At 37.6% G+C, this 26,264-nt stretch overlaps 2 protein-coding genes across 2 annotated transcripts in view; one reads left to right on the forward strand and one right to left on the reverse strand.

Moving 5' to 3' along the window:
* The window catches only part of ACD (ACD shelterin complex subunit and telomerase recruitment factor), a 211,522-nt gene extending 211,435 nt beyond the window's left edge, over positions 1 to 87 (reverse strand). The window contains exon 1 of the mRNA XM_053714675.1: positions 1 to 87. The gene's annotated coding sequence lies outside the window, so the exon portion shown is untranslated.
* Positions 68 to 25,934, forward strand: PSMG4 (proteasome assembly chaperone 4). Its single transcript, XM_053714679.1, has 3 exons — positions 68 to 341; positions 3,041 to 3,116; positions 25,753 to 25,934. The coding sequence occupies exons 1-3, from the start codon at positions 180 to 182 to the stop codon at positions 25,872 to 25,874; spliced, it is 360 nt and encodes a 119-aa protein (XP_053570654.1). The 5' UTR covers positions 68 to 179; the 3' UTR covers positions 25,875 to 25,934.
* The last annotated feature ends 330 nt before the right edge of the window (positions 25,935 to 26,264 follow it).

Genomic DNA, 26,264 nt, shown 5'->3' on the forward strand with positions numbered 1-26,264 from the left:
CTCAGAACAAAGCGACTTATTATTTTGCGCCCATATTTCTGTCGGGCAACATATATACTGCAGTTACCCAGATTCCCAAAACAATCATGGCTGCTGACATGCTGGAAATGATTCGTAAACTTGTGACGTAATGTGTTGGAGTCGGAGACTGTTAGCCTGGCTAGGTGTGTGACAAGAGTATGGAGCTCTCGGCAGGTCGGATCTCAGTGCATAATTTTAGTGAGAAGATATGTGAGCAACTGGTTCACTTCCACGTGATGAGCATGGAGCAGTGCTTTTTACTTTGGGTGGGATTGTCACCAAATCTGTCCAATCTAGCCGTGGCCATGTGCAGCAGATTTGTGAGTATATATTAACACCCATTTTGACAATAGGCTAAATTAATCACTTACCAGTGATCAAGAGATCTGAGATAGATAACTAAAAATAATATCAAACCACCCAACATTTTTCTTTTGATTCAGACAGACCATACCATTTGAAAAAAGTTTCCAATGTATTTCTTTTATCAAATCTACTTCATTCCCATGTTATTCTTTTTGAAGAGATACCTAGGTAGGTGTCTGGAGCACAATATGGCAGGAAATAATGTTGCCATCCAGTGCGCTTGCAAATAGATAATAATCTTACAAAACTGTTGCCATATAATGCTCCATACATGTGCAAACTTCTGATGTTAGTGCTTTTCAACAAAAGATAACATTTTAAATGAGAAAGTTGTTTGGAATAACATGTTCTGTCTAAATCATGAAAGAAACATTTTGGGTTTCATGTCCATTTAAATAGCATTTTAAGAGCCCATTCATTCTGGAGAAAGTTCTGAATAGAGAAATATAAAGTGCAAGTCACTGCAAAGTAATCACAAAACAATGTCCAGATCTTATACCAGCGTTCCACAAATACCATGGAAGAAGTTATTTGTGACTTGCAAATAAAATTAACCCTTTAAGAACTTCCACTTTGAAAGTGAATGCCGGTTCAGCAGCTGCTTCCTGTGATGGTCCTTAAATAGCTTCAGATGCATCAGCCTTTAAAGGAACACTAAACCAAAACATTATCTTTCATGATTCAGGTAGAGAATACAATTTTAAATAATATTCCAATTGACTTCTATTATCGCATTTGCTTCATTCTTTAGATATCCTTTGTTGAAGAAATAGCAATGCACATGTGTGAGCCAATCACACGAGGCATCTATGTGCATCTACCAATCAGCAGCTACTGAGCATATCTAGATATGCTTTTTCAGCAAAGACAATCAAGAGAATGAAGCTAATTAGATAATAGAAGTACATTAGAATGTTGATTAAAATCACATGCTCTTTCTAAATCATGAAAGAAAAAAATTTGGGTTTCATGTCCCTTTAAGGTTTAAGAGAGACAGGCTACACATATTGAGTTCCAATGTGTGAGGCGTTGTTTAACTACAAGACCTCTTACCCAGCTTCCTCTTTCAATCTGCTACCTGAGCTCAGCAGTCCAAAGGAATGAATACATAGATTCATTGAGTACTATGCGATCGTGTACAACGTTTCCAATTTTACTTGTACGCAATCGTTATTTTTGTTATGTATCAATTCCCGGAAACAGGAAGCTGAATACGCATGCGCGTCTCATGAACGAGCCTTTGAGACATGACGTTATTCATGAAGTTACGCATGCATATCTTAGTAGTGACTGACGTTTTGAAAAAGGGACTGAACGCCCCGGGGGGAAACGGAGATTGGAGCATTATATTTTCGATATATGTCAATCAAGTTATCTAAGATGGCAGGCGGGCGGGCGGACGAATAGAGTATAACGGGGAACAAATAAAACGTTAAAATTAAAATGTAGTCAAAATGATGATAGAAAGTCAAGATCATTTAAAAAATAAAGAGCAGAATGGCTTGAGCGAGTGACCCATACTTTAAACTTGGCAGAACCATTTCTAAGTATGGGCTGAGTGTGCAGAAAGCCTGACAGAGTAGTATGGTATGGTTTGTATTGCCCCGAGGGAGGAGAACAAAATTCCTGGGAGCAGGGCTGGCTGCTTTTTAAAAGCTTAGACTCTGTGAGGATCATGATGTTGCACAGCAGGAGAATGGGAAGCTTGGAAAGTGTGGCACAACCCTGTTAGACAGTACAGATTTTGAGGAGTACGGTGCAGCACTGTAAGGGAGCAGAGACCTGGTACAACACTATTGGAGAAACAGGAAATGTCCTTCATAAGTGCAAAAGGGTGGGCAGTTGACATTCTCTTTGCCTGTGCCAACTGATGGAGGTGTGTGGCTGCTCTCCTCTTCTAAGGAAGTTGAGTATCATGGTAGCTGCATGATGCAAAATAGCGTGTGTGGCAACAACTTTAGCAGTTTCAATCCAGCAACGTAGTGTGTGCACAGGCTAAATAGTTATGGTTCATTGATATCTACATCAGAAAACACAGTAAAGTGTGATATGCAAATTAGATATGCTGTGGTTTTGTTAGGATAAATTAATCCCTGCATATATATATTTTTTTTCTGTTGCTGTACTTCTGAAAAACTGACATTTTGACCTGTTAGTAGGCTCAGGGGGCTGGAATGGAATTGGGGAAACTCCAGTCTAGACTCTCTTATTTAAAGGGACATGAAACCCAAAAAAATTCTCTCATGATTTAGGTAGAACTTACATTTTTAAACAACTTTACAGTTTACTTCTATTATCAAATTTGCTTCATTCTCTTGGTATCATTTGTTGAAGGAGCAGCAATGCACTACTGGTTTCTAACTGAACACATTGGTGAGCCAATGTGGTATATATATGCAGCCACCAATCAGCAGCTAGAACCTAGGTTCTTTGCTTCTCCTGAGCTTTCCTAGATAAACCTTTCAGCAAAGAATAACAAGAGAAGGAAGCAAATTAAAATGATAAACAAATAAGTAAATTGGAACGTTGTTTAAAATTGTATGCTCTATCTAAATCATGCATGTCTCATTATGACTTTACTGTCCCTTTTTAATGTGTGTGAATTCTAGCAGTATGTTAATTTTATTTATTTGATTTAACCCTTTAATTTTAGGACCCCGTTCCTTTGTCTTCATTGATACTCGGAGACACATCTGACACCACTTCATGTTCGTTAGCACAAAGATTAGGTATGTATGGCTACAGACTGAAAAATATTTTTTCATGGAGGGAAGTATTTTATATTTCTATCTTATTTCTTCATCTATCTTTCATATAAAATTTATTTTTTTAAGTATATTATCTTTATTAGTTTTTAAATAGGAAATTGTACAAGAGAAATAAAAAGAAATAAAACATAAGACAAAAATATTGCATTGCGTACAACTAAAATAAAAGCACACACTGAGTATAAATGAATCATCATGTCCCCAATCACTTTATAATCATCTAGATAGAGGTAAGTACTGTACTACAGCAATACATTATTAGTCATTTGAAGGTTTTTTTTAAGCAAAAACGTCAGGACTTGTTGGAGAGTATACAGGTAGAATACTCAATGCTGAACTGAAGGAATATACACACGATAATCACAGCGTTTAAAAGTATATTATTATGAGAATTGGTTCCGCTTCCTGTGGGAGGAGCTAGCACCACTAGTGGACGACGAGCGTGGGTGCCGGAGTAGCTCGCAGAAAAATCTTCCCAGCCGATTTGCCCGTTGCTGGAGGTCTCCTACCTCCCTAGGGCAGCTGCATCTACTGCTAGGTGCATACGGCCTGGAGCGTCGGAACAAGCTTGGTGGCTCGGTTGCTTGAGCCAGACGTGTAAACCAAAGAGAAGAGAAAGCTTTCTATATTTCCCAATCCCCGACGAGAGAAGCCTGCAGTAGCCGTTTGAAAGAACGCCAGAAGCACGACAGGGATAAAAGAGCTATTGATTACCGCTACATTGGCTTGACGGCCTAACCTCCCCGAGGTATGCTAGGTCACCTGAACATCCCCGCTACTGGAGCTGAAGTATTCACATGCAGCACGTAAGAAAGTATTCGGAAGAGGCCTCCGCCTCGTATGCTGGTGCTCTGCCTTTTACCTTTGGCCCCCATCTTGTCATCCCGCACTACAAGCTACGAAACAGTAAGCGGAAAGAAAACGGAAAGAAAACGTCTGTGGTGAACAGTGAAGTGAGAATCCTGCCATTGATATTGCAAGTATATCTTCTTATTGTGATACAAGGGTTTGACTGTGTGTGGATTTAACTGTCTAATCAGAGCTGTGTATTCAGAACTGTGAACCCCACTCTCCTGGTTCTTTCTTTGTTCCATGCTGTACGGGACTGTTATGATAAAGGTGTATTCCAGAGGGCCTTTTCTGCTTAATGGTTGATGTTTAAGAACCTTCGGTGCTAGGCGGAGGAAAATGGACAACAGCGCTCAATAGTCTGATATAACTATGGACGCACTGTAGTGGACGTTGTGTTCTTCTCTTCCTCACTGCTCTTGTGTGCGGATATTATCAGTATTTAAGTTGGAGCAGTGCTATTAACTCTGCCGAAGAGCTTAAGTGGTTACAAAGAATAAGGATCTGCTAAGGAGCTGTTATTTATCAATACAGCGCTATATGAATATAACTGTAGAAACTAAAAGATAAGATTTACAAAGTAAAATGAAATGTGCCTACTAGCTTTATGAAAATATGTAACCGAGTTAGTAACATTTATATATCGCATGTAAATATTACTACAAGTTTTTGGCTTATGCTATTTGGGTTTTTTTTTTGTTTGTTTTTTTTTTGGCGCATAATAGATTTTTAGTAGTCAGGAAAAACTTAATTCATTTTTACATTTAGGAGCATACAGATATAATACATAGGACTCCTGGAAAGCTGTACCAAGAGGCAAGTATCCTACTTTTTTTTTTTTTTTTTAAGAGCTTTATTGATGTGAAATGTCATTTACAAACAAAAATCAAAACATAAAAGAGCCAGTTACATTTCGTCAACAACCAGATGACACTAGGTATATTTCACATCTTAAGTAATTGTACACTTCCATCAGACACCGTCCGAGTCGGAGGGAAGCTGTATGTCCATTTTCTGTTTTATCCTAAAATACATACTGACTGGGTGTAAAAGCTATAAAATAGATACAAAGGTGTCAGAAATTACTGGGTGGGAGGGAAAGGAAAGATCAGAGGTAGGAAAAGAGAAGAGGAGAGGGGGATAAGGGGAATGGGAAAAAAAAAAAGGGGAAGGGGGATGAGGGAATATTCCTATACAGTGCCACTCCATAGGGCCAGGATCGTCTCGTGCATTGCTAGATTGTGTGTTTTCAGGTAATGATACCTCTCTAAAAGTAAGGATTCCTCTACCTGAGCCTGCCATTCCTCAATTGTGGGGGAAGCCTGAGATTTCCATTTTCTGGGAATTAGCTTTGTAGCGCCCGAAATCATTATTAGTAACAGGGCCAAATGTGCATCACTCTGCACCTTGGGCAATGTCAGGAGCAATAGAGTCTCAGGGGTGTTTGAAATTTGAGTGTTGAGAATTCTGGACATCTGCCTTGTAGTTGAGAGCCAAAAGCTCTCCAAATTTGGACATTGCCACCAAATGTGAAGAAGAGTTCCATCTCCTCCACAACCCCTCCAACAGGTGGGGCTGAGGACAGGGAAAATTTTGTGCAGTCTCGACGGAGTAAGATACCATCTGCTAACGAGCTTAATATGGGTCTCTTGTATGTAGGTTGATACTGAGGATCTCTTAATCAGGCCAAAGGCCTTCCTCCAAATGTTGCAGTCAAATTGTGTTTCAAGGTCTCTATGCCACTGCTTGACATAAGAGGGGAGAGTCTCTGCATCAGGGACGAGCAAAATTTTGTATATTAATGATATCATGTGTCTTGGTGAGTGTACCCCGACGCATAGCTCCTCAAATGGTGTTAGTTTCCTCCCCATATCCTGTTTATTTTTATGAGAAGATATAAAATGGATTAATTGGTTATAATGAATCCAGTGTTTGAAAATATCTTCATGTATCCCACCTAGTTTTTCCCGGGGCAGTATGTTCCCATCCTCAGTGATGCCCTGAAGAGATCCCTCCCTAAGGCTATATGTGTTAGTCCTTCTAGAGCTGAAGTGATAGTAGGGGAGTTCGGGGTTCTCGATGATCGGTAAGAGAGGAGAAAACCTTGTAGATATGTGAGTAGTAGTGGTTATAGTCTTGTCCCAAACTCTAAAGGTCTCCTCCAGAATGTGGTACAACGAGGTATTTTTCGGGCGCCTCTGAGGAGCTATCCAAGCAAGGGCACCCAAGTTGTTTAATTTAAGTAAATTCCTGTCTAATTTTACCCAGGCTTTATGATCTGAGTTTTGGGACCACTCCACAATTCTCTGCAAAACAATGGCAATCCTATATGATTTTAAGTCAGGAAGACCCAAACCTCCCCTGTCTCGTGGTAAATACATTGTACGCCTAGGTACTCTTGGCCTGACTTTACCCCATACAAATTGGTCCATTAACCTCTGGAGCTGGTCCATATATCCCCTGGGGAGCGGGATTGGAACTGTTTGAAGAATGTACAAAATCCTGGGGAGGATGTTCATTTTAATGACTCCAACCCTGCCCAACCAAGAGAGGGGTCTATTGCTCCAAGAGGAAAGATCCGCCGCTATATTAGTTTTGAGGGGCTCGTAATTTTGCTTAAAGAGTTCAGATGGATCCGCGGTTAGGTGAATCCCCAAGTATTTTAATTTATATGTGGCAATTTTAACTTTATAATCATTTTGTAAGGAATGCACTATCTTAGGACATGTATTTATGTTAAGTTGCTCCGATTTGTGCAAATTTAGAAGGAAATTAGATACAGTTCCAAAAGATCTCAACTCTACGAGTAGTGCAGGGAGAGATGTTTTCGCGTTTGTAATGGTGTAAAGGACATCGTCCGCATATAGAGCTTGTTTATATTCTGTCTGGTCAATGCTCAGGCCCGTGATATTTGGGTTGTTTCGAACTTTGTGGGCCAAATCCTCTATAGATAGGGCAAACAAGAGTGGGGACAGCGGGCATCCCTGCCTAGTGCCATTGCTTATGGAAAAAGCTTCAGATAGCGTTCCGTTCACTCTAATTCTAGCGTTTGGGTTTGAGTATAAAGTGAACACCGTATTTAAAAAGGCGCTCTTGAATCCCATTGTCTCCATAACCCGACGCAGAAAAAGCCAATCGACCCTGTCGAATGCCTTCTCCGCGTCGGTAGAGAACAGAACCATGGGGGTCTCCGAAATTCTCGCATGGGATATCAATTGGAGGATTTTGTGGGTATTGTCTTTGGCCTCCCTATTCGGGACAAAGCCTGCCTGGTCATTAGATATTAGTTCAGGGAGATATTTGTTAAGATGGCTTGCCATGATTTTTGCCAATAACTTCATGTCCGTATTGATTAAGGATATGGGTCTAAAGTTTTCTGGGGAATCTGGAGTTTTGCTGGGTTTGGGGATTACTGTTATGTGGGCTTCTAAAAGAACTTTGGATAGGCGAGGGTCCTCTTTTAAGCTATTGAACAACTGGAGAAGAGGGCAGGACACTTCATCTGCATATTTTTTATAATAGGACATGGTAAAGCCATCGGGGCCTGGGCTTTTTCCCGTAGGGGAATCTTTAATAGCCTGAGCTAACTCTTGTTTTGTAAACGGGGCATCTAAGTAATCTGCCGCTCCTTCAGGTAGGGTCGGGAGCCCAATACCACGAAGATAAGAATCGATATTGTCTATCCTTTGACTATGTGATAACTCTCTCTCTCCAGGGTTTCTAGTTTCTATGATGTTGTATAATGAGTGATAGTAGGAGCGTAATGCTTCGGCAATCTGAGAGCTACTATTCAACTGTCTACCCTCCTTTGATTTAATCATGTGGATGTGTGATTGTAATCGCTTTCTTTTTAACGATCTGGCTAGGAGTTTGCCAGGTTTATTCCCTCCCTCATAATAAAATTGTTTTAGGTGTAGGGCTTTTTTTTGTTGGGATTCTTCTAGGTGTTTATTTAACTCTGATTTCGTGGAAAGTAGGTTGTTTTTAACTTGTGTTTATGTTTTGAGGGTCACTTTTGTGCTTAAGTTCAAGTTCAAATAATGTGGTTAGTAGTTTATTGTATTTCGCCCGATATTGTTTGTTAAGTATCGCTTTATGTCTTATAAAAGCCCCTCTTAGGACGCTTTTATGAGCTTCCCACACTGTTAGAATTGAGGAGGACAGATACGTGTTTAGTTCAAAGTATTCTTTGAGCGTTTTACGGATGTCCTCAAGGATTATTGGGTCATCTAGCATTGTGGCATCTAATTTCCATGAATGGTGTGTGAGTGGGATATCAGGCCATAGAACCGAGCATGTGACTGGGGCATGGTCCGACCACGTGATATGACCAATAGTACATCTTTGTGTGATAGATAGGCCACACGAATCTGTGTAGATGTAATCTATCCTCGAGTAACTGTTGTGAGGTATTGAGTAAAAAGTATAGTCTCTCGACTTTGGGTGTATGAATCTCCACGTGTCATGTAATGCAATGTCTTTAAGAGTAGAATTGACATGTCGGATTGTAGATGAGGGGGTACATGTGGTACCTTTTGAGGAGTCCATAGAGGGATCGGCGACCAGATTAAAGTCCCCGGCTAGGAAAGAAATCCCTTTAGTGTGTTCCAAAAGGAGGTCTGCAACTTTTTTAACAAAACTGTCTTGGGAGACACTCGGTGAGTAAACTGATGCTAATGTTACATAATGTCCGTAAAGAGTGCCAATAACAATTAAATATCTGCCTTCTGGGTCCCTTTCTACTTGTGTTAGGTGAAAAGGTATGGACTTATGAAAAATTATACCCACCCCCCCCTTTCTTGCTCGCCCCTGATGCAAAATACCCTGTGGGGTACAAAGGGTGATACCACTTAGGTTCTTTTCCTCTTTGGAAATGCGTTTCTTGGACTAAGATGATGTGGCTTTGGAGTTTGGCTAGTTCTCTGAGAGCGATAGAACGCTTACCAGGGTTATTGAGACCCTTAGCATTTATGGAAGTGAGATTGACACCGTGGTCCGAGAATTTACTGGCTTTGTTCTGCATAATTGGCCGCTGAGTGTGCTGGCCAAGGAAAAAAAAAAAAAAAAAAAGAGGGGGGGGGGGGAGGAAGGAAGAAAAGAAAGAAAGGAAGAAACAGCTATAACACCAACCTTCAAGCACGTTAAAATCAGTATAAGTGTCAAAAGTATAAACAATAAGTAAATTTACCACAAAATACATATAAAAGCCAAATATATTACAGAAAAATTACTGTGGTACAACAAATTCAAAGTATTGATCTAACTACTTAACAGGGGAAAAGCCCCAAAACTGACGTTAGTTATATATAATTTTAACGCCCCAATTACTTCATTGGGGCGCTATGACCTAAGGCACTTGGGATATTAGAAAAGTAAAGGGGAAATGTTGAGACGGGCAGGATGAGATTCTGGAGTGACTGGTAACACTCTTAAGGTGACTAAAACTATGAGATTGCTGACCGTGCAAGAGGAGCTACAGTGTTTTAGGTTACGTTAAGGAGCAGAGCTAACACCAATCTGGCTACTTCTGGTGATTTTCTCAGGCTAATTACTCCTAATATTTCTGTCTACTCCTCTTGGAAACGGCATTAGTGGATAAATGGGTAGTTTAAGTGTTGTGATGCTTGGTTATTGTTTAAGAAGTTTCGTACGTAGGAGGGGGCATAAAAGTAATAGGAGATATCTTTGTTATTAAATCTGCTTGAAAAAATAGGGAGGTTAGGAAAGCTAAAGAGGTTGGTTAATACTGATATGCCCTCAGCCCCTCAAAAGGACAGGATTACATGTTATAATTTCCAGGAGGTCTCACAAGTTATATAACATATTGAGACAAAAGATCATCAACATTCATAAGAGTTGTGCAATACAGTACTGAACCATTGCTGCAAGAAACCGCTAAGGGAAAAAACAAAACATAAACAAAAACAAACTTTTCAAGCATCGCTGGTCATAACATAACATTGTTAAATAAAGAGATATATTCAGATTTTTCTTAGACCCAGACAGGGTTTGTCCATACTGTTCAAATGAAGAAGTTCAGATACACTTGATATTGAATAAGGCGAACAATACCCATGATATCTGCTACATCATTTAGAGACTACGTAAAGCTTTTTAGGGAGAAACTACAGAGACCCTTCTAGAGATTATTTATGCCTGAAATAAAAAAAAAAACTTTATTCTTAGGTTAGTATGTCTTAATCGTTGCCTTACCGGTCAGGCCATACTGTCAAGTTCAAAAATCTCTGGTGTTATCAGATACAATATGCTTTACATTACCCACAGGTTGCACTCTTGAAAAGTTCAGCCGATGGAGGATTGGGAGTAGGGTGACTCGCCCTCCTCACCTGTATTTTTGGGAGGGGAAACCTGTAGAGACAAGTTCTCGTAGAATGCCCTTTCATCAGCTCCGGGTCTGAAGATGGCGGTTTTGTTGTTGTTACTTGCGATGATGGAGACTGGGAATCCCCATCTGTACTGGATCTTATGAGACCTCAAGAAGGAAGTTATATGACTCAGGTCTCTCCTCTTCTGGAGGGTTAAAAGGTGATAGATCCGTAAAGATCTGAATCTCCTCTCCTGCGTGTAAGATGGGATGCTTGCGCCTTGCTTCCTGTTTGATCATCTCTCTATCTTTATAGCTAAGGAATCTTGCAATGATGTCCCTTGGCAGAGCTTTGCTAGGGGGTCTGGGCCTTAGGGCCCTGTGTGCCCTTTCGAGTGGTATCTCTGGAGCTGTAGGGCTTCCCTTTATTATTCTGAACAGGGCCTGCAAATAGCCCTCAATCCCCTGCTGTGACATCGTTTCAGAAACACCACGAAACCGCAGGTTGTTCCTGTGGCCTCTATTGTCCAGGTCCTCAATTTTGTCATTAAGAAACTGTAGGTTATCAGCATGGTGTTGCAAATCTGTAGAGTTCTGTTTGATAGAGACAGAAGCAGAGTTAATATGAGTTTCCACTCTTTGAATTCGAGTGTCTAGTGCTGCCATGTCATTTCTCAAATCCCCAAACAAGCTTTTCATTTCCTGCAAGACCCCTTTGATATCCTCTTTAGAGGACAGGTGAGAAATATCTTCCCTTGTGAGATACTGTGCCTGAGACATTTCTGTATTTTGAGACAGGTTCTCTATTGTGTCAGGGGCCTCTCTGTGCACAGTTTTGTCTGCAGGTTTAAGATAGTGCGACATTGGTTTTGTGGTTACTGTTTTCTCAGCCCTGCACTGCCTCTTGTGAGGCATTACCTGACAAAAATGTGGAAAATTACAGTGAAACTGCCAGGAGCAATCTTCTTAAGCTGTGACCCTGTCGTGATTTGCTCAAGTCAATTCCTACACACAAATTCTGCTCAGAACCGTTATCAGCAACTACCCTGGGTTCCCCGTGAGAGCTTTATGTTCTGCCTGTGTTAGCTCACCCCTCCGGGAAAAAGAGACAGTCTAATTATTTATTTACCGGCTTGTGATCCCTACACTCAAAGTATGCTTTCACCGGATCAGCTCCCGGACCCAACAGTTGTGGCTGCAGCCTTTATTTAAGGCCGTGTTGTAAGCCCACGTGGAGGATAATGTCTGCTATGTGTTCTGAGTCTGGAGTCAGACTATGCAGCTTGCGCTAGAATTCTCTCACCCGATGGTCCCCCAAAAGTGGTGATCTGCCCCCGTAAGAGGCTCTTGTCTGCTCCGGGACTCACCAACAGCTCGTCTCTGCTTTCGCCCGTTCTGTGATCCAAGATGGAGGATCCCGTGCTGCAAGGGGTCTATGGCATTCACTCCTTACAAGTTGAGAGTTTCTTTGCGGTCTTTTCCAAACTCCCGTCTCAGGTACCGCATTCAAGTATAGGAAGCTTTGTCTGCCATTTCCCGGTAAAAGGGATTAAATAAGTGCCTTGAAAAGCTTAAATGTCAGTTCAGAAGGCAGGAGCCCTTCTAGTGTGTGGCCATTACCCAGCGCGGCCAGACTCCGCCCCCGGCTTATGCTATTTTGATGTAAATAGGTATGGACGGTCGATAAAAGTTGCACTGAATAGTTTTCACTTGATTTACGATATTAGAGCTTTGGCTCTTTAATTTTTTTACTTTTTTCTTAGTTTCCTTTTTTTTTTTTTTTCTATCCTTTTTTTCTCTTTTTTTTTTCTCACAGACTATACTATAAGAGTATTGTAAAATTTTATATAGACTCACAGAAGGGGTAAAAGAGAATATAATAAAAAAAAAAAAATAAGGGGGTTAAAACAATAAAGGAGGGGTGGGGTCACACTTTGTGTCACATGGATAAATATATCACCAATATTAAAGCTAGTTCCCCAGCCATGCCTGCCAAACAAAAGGATAGAAGGGTACGCACATCAGAAACCCATTTAGAAAATCCTAGTGAAATAGCAACTCACAAAATAGATACACAACCACTTATAGCTCAGATTTCTGAGATTTTTTTTTACCGCCGTTTGAACTACTTAAATCACAAATGTCTAGTATAATAGTAGAGTTTAAACAATTTTCTAGTAGGCTTACAGAAGTCAAAAATAGAGTTTCAACTAATGAAGACTTAATATACAAAGAAGAGCAAAATATAGAGGACAATAATAAAACAATGAAAAGATTACACAATAAAATTTATGAACTGGAAGACCGTTCACATTGAAATAACCTGAAAATTATCTGCTTTCCAGATAATGGTGATTTTGCAGACCTGATAGTATTTGCTAGCTCTACATTACCCACTGCGCTAGGTATACCACCAAATAATTCCCCAATTATGGTTGAAAGGGCACATAGGTTGGGCAGAATCAACGATAATAACAAAGACAAAAATTATAATAGACCAGTGATGGTTAAATATTTAAACTACCAAGATAAGATGAACATATTAAGATCCTACAGGAAAATGGGTAGTCTATACATAGGCCAGGTTAAAATATAAATTTTTCAAGATTACTCCAGCGAAACTGCTTCCAGAAGGAAAGAGCTGGCCCCGTTTTGCACTAAATTAATCAATGCAGGTCTTAAAGCTAAACTTGTATATCCAGCTAAAATAATAGTGGAGGAAGCAGAGGGCAATGTAAATCTAGCTAATGAGGTGGAGGCTAAAGAGTATTGCAAAAAAGTGAGGGCACTCTAGTCTGTTATTGGGGAATCAGTTCTTTGATTTTATAGGCATCAATGCTTTACCGATCTGAATATTTTATATCAAAATGTATATATGGCAAATGCTGTTGGTTAGAGTTAAAATGAGAACTGGGCCTTTTTTATTTTTTTTCCCTCTCTCCCTCCCCCCCCCCTACTATAATGTCGATAGTAGTCTTTATATATGTGTTGTGTTATGCATGAGGATAGATTTCAGAGCAATTAACTTTAAATAAGATCTAGTGAAGAAAACACCTTGCGAAGTTCTGCCCAGATATCGTATTATTACAGGAGACCCACTTAAAAAAAATAGAAGCAGAGAAATTTAAATGTAAGTGGGTCGGTCATGTCATAGCCTCAGATTGTTCGAAGAGGAAAAGAGGGGTTGCAGTTCTAATTAGCAAAAACTTTGACTATAATATACAGGAAACCCGCATAGATCTTAATGATAGATGGATAATCCTCTTAATTGAAGTGGTGAAAGTTAAATACACAATATGTAATGTATACGGCCCTAATACCACAGATCACTGCTTTTGGGATAACATCGCTAAACTATGTTTATTCTCTGTACAAAATATAATATTAGCTGGTGACTTTAATCTTACACCAAACTCTATATTGGACAGATTTTCATCTTAACAGAGCTGCCCGGCCCTGCAAAAATCTAAAATTTTCTCCCAAATTTGTAAAAATGCAAAATTACACGATGTATGGCGTATCCAACACCCTGATAGCAAAATGTATACCTGTGAGTCACGTGTATAGAGATCTTTTTCAAGGATCGTTGTTGGGTTTTTTTGGTCTCGGACTCCCTACTAAGAGATGATACCAAGACTGATATATATGACATAGTATTATCAGATCACTCTCCTCTAGCATTACTAATAGGTGCCCAGATAGATCCGACAACCGCTATGAATAATTTCTATTTCCCAAAGCACATGATGAATAATGTTAATTGGCTTAAAAATAAATGGAGAGAATATAGTATTAGTTTTTATTATTATCTCGATAGATTGCAGGTGTTCAGGGAGGCTGCTAAAGCGTTCCTCAGGGGGGAGATAAAAGCTTATATTATTGCAGCTAAAAAGAAGTTTAAAGCATGAGAATTACAGTTAACTAACACAGTGATTAAATCATAGCAAAAATATTTAAACACGCCACTTAGGAAATATTGGGACAAATATATAAGTTAGCAAGACAAGATAGGGATTTGTTCCTCTCTACTAAAATAAATAACGAGGAGATTAGAATGAATGCACGTTACACTGGTCACTATGGCAGGTCTGCTAAATATCTCGCAAGACTAGATAGGGCCATAAAAAAGAACAATATAATTGAAAAAGTTATTATGGGAGACCAATGCTATACACAACCTAGTGATATCCAAAATTTCTTCTTAGATTATTTTAAAAATATATATTCTGCTAAACCAATAAATTCTTATAGTAATACACTTTTCTGGGAGAAGATTACGTGTCCCAGGATCACATTAGAACAGCTTGCCTTAATCAATGAGCGAAGTTTCAAAAGCTATAGAAGAAACTAAACTAGGACCAGACCAATTACCTGCTGAGTTCTTTCGAATACTTAAACCAGAAATTCTTCCCATGTTAACATGCTTGTTTAATGAATATTATATTGATGGTAGAACAATGTCGCGGTTCTTCTCAGCGTCAATCATCACTCTTATTCTCAAAAAAGATAAGGGTCCATCTGATCCGGGGTCATACAGACCTATATCCCTGCTAAACACAGACTATAAACTGCTTACTTCTATAATTGCTAATCGTTTAAAAAAACCTTTACAAGAAATTATACATCCAGATCAATCTGGTTTCATGACAAACAGATCTTCCACGAAGAATATCCGGAAAACTTATATGATCTTAGAATATTTTTGGAACAGGTTTTCCCGAGATAAAATAGTACCCAAATGTGATCTTGCTATGATGATGGTTGACGCCGAGAAGGCCTTTGACCCTATAATATGGGAACACCTGTTTAACGCCTTGACTAGTTTTGGTTTTTGTGGTAAGCTGATGAATTTTATCAGACTTCTATATAATTATCCGATATCAGCAATCATGATCAACAACAGCCAAACCTCCTTTTTTAAACTAGAAAGAGGGACGCGTCAGGGATGCCCCCTTTCCCCTCTTCTTTTTAATATAGCTGTGAAGCCACTAGCAATCCATCTGAGACAAGAATTAAAAGGAATAGAGTTTGGGAAACAAAAATGTGTGTTATCACTCTACGCCGATGACTTATTACTATATTTCGAAAACACCAGTTTAAATATACCAATAGCTATGAGGTCACTAAATTTATTTGGGGCTATTTCAGGCTATAAGATTAATACCACAAAGACTGAGATTTTATGGATTTAAAAAAATAAACATAGCTTGAAAGATCATAACTTAAAGGAGGTAGAGAGTTTCAGATATTTAGGAATTATATTACATAGAGACCCAAATATGTGGTATAAGCTGAATTTTACATCTTTCTTCTCCCAGATTTCTTCAAAATTACATCGTTGGTCTTTTTTTCCAATCCCTCTTTTTGCTAAAATAATGATGATCAAAACTATTGTCTTCCCCCCCAAATAACATATATTATGAACAATCTCCCGTTATTTATTAAAGATCAATACTTTTTTGGACTAAGTCTAGACACATGCTCTCAATAGCAAAATTGTCACTAGCTAAAGATTATGGGGGTTTAGTATTCCCTGACATAAGAGCTTATAATATTGCCATCTTAGCAAGATATGGAGTCGATTGGCTGTTATCGGATAATCATTTGACCAACTTAACAATAGAAGAAAACCTCATACAACCTCTCTTTTACTCCACCATCCATACTCACAACTACCAGATAGTATTAAGAGAATAATTAGCCTATTTAATGTGGTTAAAGCATGGCAACAACTATGTGTCCGTTTGCAGATTAACTTTTATATTTCTTCTTTTTTGCCTATTAGAGGAAATCCTGATTTTGAACCTGGCTGGCAGTATTCGATCTTTAAAATCTGGGCGGAAAATGGTCTCACTAACCTAATACAATTAGTTGACGAGAGATCTAATATAAGAACATTTGATGATATAGTTGCCATATGTAATATATAAAATAAAGGTTTCTATGCATACTTACAAATCCGACATTTTATTAACAAAAAATTAAAGTCTGGAAACTGGACGGAGAGTTTCGATAAAATTGGGGACTTCATAAATATATATAGACAAGGGAACCAATCAATCTCCTTATTATATAAGATACTCCTGGCCAAGCAGGGTCAATTAAATATAGAGCAACTGTCATTTTACTGGTCTAAATATTTTGAGGAGAGTGATTATGATAATATTAAGAAAGGCATTATGTGGCTAATCGCGGCTCCACTACGTTCCACATGGAAAGAATCTCATTTAAAGCTTCTTAACACATATATTACACCAAAGAAAATCTCTAAATGGAATGTAGGTCACTCAGGTTGTTGTTATAAATGTTCTTGCCCGGGGGCCGATCTGTTTCACTGCTTTTGGTCTTGCCCTAAAGCACTACAACTCTGGCAGAAAATTAACTACTGGTTAAATAAGCACCTACCAAACTTCCTTCCTCTTACACCAAGTAGAATCTTCTTGTTATATATAGATGACCAGAGCCAGGATATTGTCAACACTATTATTTTAGTTGCCCGTAATCTGATTTTGAGAAACTGGAAGAGTAAAAATTTCCCCTCGTTTAAGGTATTTATTGAAGCAGTCAAGTTACAAATCATTTTTGAGCAACATAACATAATGAATGTACAGAATAGACAAATACAATGTTTTTTTAATAAATGGTTGAGGATTATCCAATCATTTTCGATCTCTACACAATATATATTGACCAAAAGGTTTCATAAATCTGAATATTTCGAGGGTCTTATACTAAGAGACCTATTCCCAGTCTCTTGGTATTAAATTATGAATTTGGGCATTAGAGACAATGAGTTTAGACTAGATCCGAAGGTTCGAGGGGGAGAGGAGAGGAGTGTCTCTCTTTTTTTTTTTTTCCTGCCCGTTTGTTACCCTTTTTACCTTTCTTTACAAGATGATCTTCTTGCAGCAACCTTCTGGTACTCTAATACTCTAATATATTTATCTAATATATACAAATTATGACTGTATAATTTTTTGTCTAAACCTCTAAGTAATGTTGTGTTAAAACTTTTGAAAAATTCCAGCAAGGTATGCCTAGTATTAAGAGAACCATTCAGGGGCAAAATATAATGTTGTCTAATCTATAGGACGATAGGATAATATCTTTCTTTTTTTTTTCTTCCTTACTCTTTTTTTCCTATTATATTATATTATGGTGTATCTGGCCCTGCGTGGCGTAATAAACATAATGTGATTTACCTTTGTTTTCTATGGCATCCATTGCGGGTTATAAATAAAAGTAAAAAAAAAAAAACTGAAGGAATATAAAGAAAAGTAGCATAATAGAGAAAGATTAGATTTAATAGTTGGATACAAGAAACGCATATCGATATCTTGAAAAATCACTAATTCCAGTAGAGATGCAATACCTTAGACTTATAGCTAAATTAAGAATAAGAAATATCAGGGCCACATCAAATTCATTTTTACCTTTTATACAAATGCAACCATTCCATGCAAGTGCTCATATTTGTAATCTCAGAAAGTGAAATAACATTATTTGTTTCTTTCATGCTGTGTAGTATATTAGATTAGTGTAGTATATTAGATTAGTGTAGTATATTAGATTAGTGTAGTATATTAGATTAGTGTAGTATATTAGATTAGTGTAGTATATTAGATTAGTGTAGTATATTAGATTAGTGTAGTATATTAGATTAGTGTAGTATATTAGATTAGTGTAGTATATTAGATTTGTGTAGCATATTAGATTTGTGTAGTATATTAGATTAGGGCAGATACCTAGATGAATCCCTAAAAGAGATAGCACAGATTACAGGAGTACAAGAACAGTGGGAATATTTTAAAAATGCTATTCTAGATGCAACTAAACACTGTATTAGGCTTGTTTGTAAAAGTAAAAGATAAAGAAAACCAATATGGTTTTCAAGAGAAGTAGCACATGCAGTTAAGACAAAAAAGACAGTCTATAAAAAATTCAAACTCACTGGCTCAGAAGAGGATAAAGAAAAATGGAGAACCCATCAGAAGATGACAAAGCAGTTAATCAGAAAGGCTAAAGCTGATGCAGAAGAGAAAATAGCACAATCTGTAAAAAACGGTGACAAACCCTTCTTTAGATATATCAGTGAAAAGAGAAAAACGAACAGAGGGATAGTTAGACTCAAGAATGAGGATAGAGTATTGGAAGAAGATAAATAGCAAACTGTTTAAATGATTACTTTTGTTCAGTCTTTACAACAGATGGTAAAGATAGTGAAATTCTATTAAGGGATGTTACTGTAAATAATAATGTGAGTAGTACTTTTCTTTTTACAGAGGAAGAGGTTTCAAGGGCTTTATCAAAAATAAAAGTTAATAAGTCTGTGGGTCCAGATAATATTCATCCAAGGGTTCTAAGAGAACTTCGATCCGTAATAGCTACTCCATTAGCTGATTTATTTAATCAGTCACTTCTAACAGGAGTTGTTCCAAAAGACTGGAAAATTGCTAATGTAGTCCCTCTTCATAAAAAGGGTAGTAGGGAAGATTCTGCTAACTATAGGCCAGTCAGTTTGACCTCAATTGCAGGGAAATTAATGGAAACTCTTTTTAAGGAAAGACTTGTATCTTTCATTCAGACAAACAACTTAGAAGACAAAGGACAGCATGGTTTCACTGCTGGAAGATCATGCCTGACTAATCTAATTTATTTCTTTGACCATGTAACTAAAATAATAGACCAGGGAGGAGACGTAGATGTGGCATATCTAGACTTTAGCAAAGCATTTGACACTGTCCCACACAACAAACTTATTCACAAAATGTATTGCCTTGGAATAGATGCTAAGATTGTTAAGTGGGTAGAATGCTGGCTTAAAGATAGACGACAGAGGGTTTCAATTAATGGAGTACATTCAAATGAGTTACTAGTGGTGTTCCCCAAGGGTCAGTTCTTGGGCCTGTTTTGTTTAACATGTTCATAAGTGATATTGGAAGTGGGCTTAAGGGGAAGGTTTGCTTGTTTGCTGATGATACAAAAATTTGTAACAGGGTAGATGTTCCAGGAGGAGTTGATCAAATGAACTGTGATATTAATAAACTAGAGGACTGGTCAAATAAATGGGATCTGAAATTTAATGTTACCAAGAGCAAAATTATGCATATAGGATCCAAAAACCAATTATAATCTCAATGGTACATTACTGACTGTAATTAAAGAAGAAAGGGATTTGGGAATTATTATTTCAGATTATTTTAAATTTGGTACACAATGCCGCAGTGCAGCCAGCAAGGCCAGTCAAATGCTTGGTTGCATTGGAAGAAGTTTTAGTAGCAGAAATAGCAAGGTTCTTATGCCACTTTACAGATCATTAGTTAGACCAAATATGGAATACTGTGTACAGTTCTGGAGACCATACCTTCAGAAAGATATAAATAAACTAGAAGCTGTCCAAAGGAGGGCTACTAAAATGGTACATGGTCTAAAATATAAAACGTACAAAGAAAGACTCTATGATCTAAATATGTATAGTTTAGAGGATAGAAGGGAAAGAGGTGACATGATAGAAACCTTCAAATATATGAAGGGACTTAATAAAATAGAAGCTGAAAGCATTTTTCACAAAAAAATAAATGCCAAAACAAGGGGTCACAATCTATAGTTAGAGGGTAGTAGATTCAGGAGAAATTTGAGGAAGCATTTTTTTACAGAAAGGGTGGTGGATTCATGGAATAAACTTCCATTTGAGGTGGTAAACACAAAGACTGTAAAGGAATTTAAAAATGCCTGGGACATGCATAAGGCTATCCTAAGGAAAAAGTAACATGTAATATGGGTAGACTTGATGGGCCTTTTTGGTTCTTATCTACCGTCAAATTCTTTGTTATTAAATTTGTGTAGTTATATTAGATTTGTGTAGTTATATTAGATTTGTGTAGCATATTAGATTTGGCAATCTATGATGCTAATTTTGTTGAAGACTCGATAATTGCTTCACTGTTCACATTTCTAAAACCACTGACAATGCTATTAGCTATTACCATTCTGTAAAGGTTTGTGCTTTGTTGTATTAGGGTGTATCATTCTATCTGCTAACATTGTATAGCTGTGTTTTAAACAAGAAGTAAATACAAATGCATATTCTTAACTTGAGTGTGACAACATTGCATCTATACCCCAGGCCTTGTATGTAGGTTATGCTGAGGTTAGATGTTTGAACACTACAGGGATCACTGTGTTATCTTGCTTAGCTTCCTAGACATAGTTTTAAGATATTAAAGGGACATAAGACAAGTTGGGATATAGGCAAAATATAATAGGTAATTTAATTACTTTACCTGCAAATTTATACTGCAGTGCCTCTCCATTAAAGGAACATAATACTAATATGCTAAATTACTTGAAACTGATGCAGTATAACTGTAAAAAGCTGACAGGAAAATATCACCTGAGCATCTCTATGTAAAAAAGGAGGATATTTTACCTCACAATTTCCTCAGCTCAGCAGAGTAAGTTCTATGTAAAAAGTTATGCTCAGCTGCAGGTAAAAAAAAATGAAGAAATGAACTGCAGCCAATCAGCATCAGCAGTGCTGAGGTCATGAACTCTTTTACTGTGATCTCATGAGATTTCACTTAACTCTCATGAGATTTCATTGTAAACATCCTTACACTGAATAGGGAAATAAGATGAGAGTGCACGAAAGCTCGCTCCTTCCGCTGTCCTGGAACAGACATACTGATTTGTTGCTTAGAAGTCCTTTACAATGGGATGTGGCTACTGAGAAACTTTTGAGGTAAAATGTCTTTCTTTTTTACATAGAGATGTTCAGGTGATATTTTCTTATCAGCTTTTTACAGCTATACTGCATCACTTTCAAGTGTTTAAACATTTGGGTATTATGGCCCTTTAATCCTTTCTTTTTAGTTTCTGAATTATAAAGCTCTAACTTCCCCCACACATTTCCTTCTATGGCTGTATCTATATCTATTGTTGTTTTGGTAGAATGCAAAAGTGCATAGGGATTATCTGCTGGAGCATGCCTAGAAGCTGTGAACTCAGTTGAAATACAATGCCTGTGTCTAAACACTGATAAGAGGGGGTGGAGTTGGCTGCTCCAGGCAGCTTAGCTATGTAATTAATTTTGCTTATTTTTTAACATTATTTTAAAATACTTGCCAGCAATTTTTTTATGCAAACTATTTTTATTTAATTAGCCCTTTTAGGATATGCACAGATCTCAACCTGTTATATGTCCCTTTAACTAATTATCCTTGGCCATGTTTTACTATTTCCTATGTATTCTATCCATCTAGTCACTGTATATTGCACCTTGAGCTGTCAGTGCTTTTGGAACCATTCCTGCTGTTGGCTCCTGTTAGCAATAATAATTTGCTTATTGTATCTGTCAGCTGTATCCCTATGATACCTTTCAGCCATTTGTTTGCTTATTATAGCTGATGCATAGATCCGGGTACCTATTGTTCTTGTGAGCTAGTACCAGTCTGCACCATCAGCTGTAGTGGACTCTGCATGCCCGTCCCAATTATTTTCTCTTTGGTTACACCCTGTTGGACCTATCTGCCACTTGCCAATGTTTCTTTCTTTTTTTGCCTTGTCCAGTCTAAGGCCTGCTGTTTTCTGTGCAGTTTACCTTCAGAGACACATATGTAATATGTGTAAATGTTTTAGTTAATTACTTAAATTGACAGTCTACACCAGAATTTTTATTGTTTAAAAAAAAATAGATAATCCCTTTTATTACCCATTCACCAGTTTTGCATACTTATCTCAGTGCTTTTTACAGACTTGCATTTTAGCCAATCAGTGTTGACTCATAAATAACTCCATGGGAGTGAGCACAATGTTATCTATATGACACACATGAACTACCAGTGTCTAACTGTAAAAAACTGTCAAAATGCACTGAGATAAGAGGTGACCTTTAAAGGCTTAAAAATTAGCATATGACCCTACCTAGGTCTAGCTTTCAAATCACAAGGAAGGTCCACAGCACCTTAAAAAGTCATTCTTATTTTATTGGCAACAGAATTAAAAACAAAAGCGACGTTTCGGGGTCTCCCCCTTAATCATTTGTTTTTAATTCTGTTGCCAATAAAATAAGAATTGCTTTTTAAGGTGCTGTGGACTGTCCTTGTGATTTGCATTACTTCTGGGGGACTGGCAGATACCCTAGTTTTCACGTGCACCAGAGACACACACTGTGCTGCATCACCATTTGGAGTTTTATAGGTTTAGCTTTCAACAAAGAATACCAAGAAAACATCGCAAATTAGAAAGTTTTTAATTTTGAATAGACTGTCTCTTTAAAGTACTTAAAGGGACCTGAAATCTAAAAGTTTCTTTCATAGTTCAGCTTACATTTATTTACAATTAAAAAAAAATCCAATTTACTTCCATTATCACATTTACAGTGTTCTTGTGGAAGAGCATACCTAGGTAGGTAATATGCTTGTATCTGGATCACTGGATGGCAGCAGTATTTGTACAATATATCACATTGCCAAAAAGCATTCTCGCAGAACTGCTGCAAGCATGCTCCTGGGCCTACCTACCTGCTTACAACAAAGGATACCAAGCAAAGATAGTAAATTAAATAATAGCAGAAAATTGGAAAGTTTTTAAAACGTGGACACTATCTGAATCATTACATTTTATGAAAAATGAGGACCTGGCAACCAAGACATCTGGAGGCTGCAGGTAGTAGCATGGTAGACTGCTTCTGCAATTATTTCAACGGATGCCTGAACTGGCACAGTTGGTGCAAAGTAGTGCAACCCAACTTAATAGTAAATCAGAGACTTAACGTCATCAGTCTGCATAAAGGAGAGTTTTTGGGGTGAGCTTATCAGTATTTGGATGGCATTAATCATTGGTCTTTTTTTTCTTGTTGTTGCTATGTGCGCTTTGTATAATGATTCCCTGAGAGTGCCCTAATAATTATTTGATAGAGAGGATGACCTGTAGTAAGCTACATTGCAGGACTCTCTACCTTTAATGGATGGAACAGCAATGCTCTCATATATCCGTTTGTTTGGGCTGTCTAAAGCCATAAAGGTCAAAGTCTCAAGCATTGGGGTCCTAGAGGTACAAATTAACCATTGGTCATTGTGTGCCCAAGAAATAAGTTTGTCAGATAAGTATGGAATTCATCTGCTGGCTCAGTCTTGTCTCTTGCATCTTTTTTTATAAAGTCTCACTGATAACTTTTACAGTCTGGAGTTAACAGAACATTTTTGTCACTTAAAGTAATTGTAAACTTTAATACATTACTGCTCAGTATATAAAAATAATCTTTTAAACAGGGGCAATTCATGAACATTTTGAAAGCCGTTTAATTTTTAAAATATTTACAACTGAGTTATGGTAAACATACCACCATTCCTCTGCCCGCATCTCGTACTATATTTAGCAGATCATTGACGACGCAGGCTTCCTCCAATTGTTGCGTGCCCCACGAGCTGGACGCCAGATGGGGCACGCAGTGATTGGAGGATGATGGATTTGTCGTTGATCTCCTAAATACAGTTTGAGATGCAGGCGGAGGAATGGTGGTATGTTTACCATAACTCAGTTGCAAATATTTTTAAAATGAAGTGGCTTTCAAAATGTTCATGAATTAAAGTGCCCCTGTTTTAAAGATTACTTTTATATACTGGCCAGAAATGTTTTAAAGCTTACAATCACTTTAAGGAATGTACCATAAAGTTTTAAACTCAATCTGTGCCTCTACTGTGGTGGTTATGATCACTTCCTCCAGGGTTGCCTTAATTTACCTACTCACTTTTTTATGACCTGTCAGTAAGAAACAAATACAGTGCTCCAGACACATACATGCACGCTACCTACCTAGGTATCCTCTTAAACAAAGATTACCATGAGAACAAAGTAAATTTTATAACAAAGGTGAATTGGAAACTTTTTTTACTTATTTTTTTATTGTATGCTCTGTCTTAATCATGAAAGATAAAATTGTATGTTTCATGCCCCTTTAAAGGGGTAGTCGACACCAGAATTTTAGTTGTTTAAAAAGATAGATAATCCCTTTATTACCAATTCCCCAGTTTTGCATAACAAACACAGTTATATAAAAACACTTTTTACCTCTGTGATTATCTTGTATCTAAGCCTCTACAAACTGCCCACTTATTTCAATTCTTTTGACAGACTTGCATTTTAGCCAATCGGTGCTCACTCCAGGGTAACTTTACGTGCATGAGCTCAATGTTATCTATATGAAACGCATCAACTAGAGTCAGTCTTCAAGGTCTAAGAAATTAGCATATGAACCTCCAAGGTTTAGCTTTCAACTAAGAATACCAAGAGAACAAAGCAAAATTGGTGATAAAAGTAAATTGGAAAGTTGTTTAAAATTAAACTAGACTGTCCCTTTAAGGACATGCAGAATTTAACTTCACAGAGATAAGTACATATTAGCACAATTAAATAGTAATGGTGTATACTGTTGTTCACAATTAAAGGGACAGTGTAGTCCAAAACAAACTTTCATTATTCATAGGGCATGTAATTTTAAACAATTTTCCAATTTACTTCTATCACCAATTTTGCTTTGTTCTCTTGGTATTTTTATTTGAAAGCTAAATCTAGGAGGTTCATATGCTAATTTCTCAGCCCTTGAAGGCCGCCTCTTAGCTGAGGACATTTTGTCACCACTAAGAGGATGTAGTTCATGTGTTTCATATAGATAACACTGTGCTCACACACGTGGAGTTACCTAGGAGTCGGCACTGGCTAAAATGCAAGTCTGTCAAAAGAACTGAAATAAGGGGCAGTTTGCAGAGACTTAGATACAAGGTAACCACAGAGGGAAAATGTGCATTAATATAATCGTGTTGGTTATGCAAAACTAGGGAATGGGTAATAAAGGGCTTATCTATCTTTTAAAAACAATAAATGTGCTGGTGTAGACTGTCCCTTTTAAAAGGGTATGGAAGTAAAAATTTAAACTTTAATCATTAAGAGAGTTAAAAAATGTTCCAATTTACATCTGTTATTACATTTACCTTTTTCCTTCCCTTGGTATCCTTTGTTGAAACTTGGCTCCTTTATATGATAGCATACTGAGGTAAGCTCAGGAGCAGGCATGGGCCTTGAACACTATAAACAAGCTGTGTTTACAACAGTGTTTGTAACAATGTTATAAATATAGTGATGAATTCTTATTATTTTTTTTATTGCATTATCTATTCAAATAATGAAAATGTACTTTTGAATTCCATGCCCCTTTAAATTTGTCAACCTGTTCATCCACTGTGTCACGGATCTGAAGTGTTCATTATTTTCAGTGCTACACTTTTCTGGGCTCGGGATCTTCTTACACTTATATCTATTAATCTAGAGCTAATCTTGGGAACCTAACTGAATACAGTATGTCTGTTTAATAAAAATGTCTCAAATAGTTATTAAAATCTTTTAATTACTGTATTTCTGTTGTAGCCAAGAAGACTACAAAACAAGTGTTCGCCAGTGTTAATATCCCAACACACGACAGCCAACTAATGCTGCTTGTAGAGAAACGTATCAAGGAGGAGATGGAAGCGGATCCTGAAAAGTTTTGATGTGAATTTTCTAAAGTCATTGGTTTTTCTACTGTAGTAATAAAGGCATTTAGGATTGTACGTCCTGTTACTCTGTGATCACTGAAGGTTTGTGGCTACAATGATAATATTCAATGAACTTGTTACAGAAAACGAACCTGGAAACATAAGATCAGGAGCAAGAAAATAGGTTTAAACTTTGCAAAAGCTTTGATCATTTACAAAAAGACCTGAGAACATCTGAGTTCCTGCAGGAATTTAATATTCTGGACATAACACCTCCTATTACTTTATATTTTATAAAATCTGGTTTGCCAGCTTTAATATGCAGTTAGATGAAAAAATCAAAGCGAAAGAGAGAGGCGCCTCATGGGACAGTATCGTAACAACCAGAGAAGGCAAACAATGAGG

This window comes from Bombina bombina, chromosome 5, assembly GCF_027579735.1.
Source record: "Bombina bombina isolate aBomBom1 chromosome 5, aBomBom1.pri, whole genome shotgun sequence".
NCBI classification, from domain to species: Eukaryota; Metazoa; Chordata; class Amphibia; order Anura; family Bombinatoridae; genus Bombina; species Bombina bombina.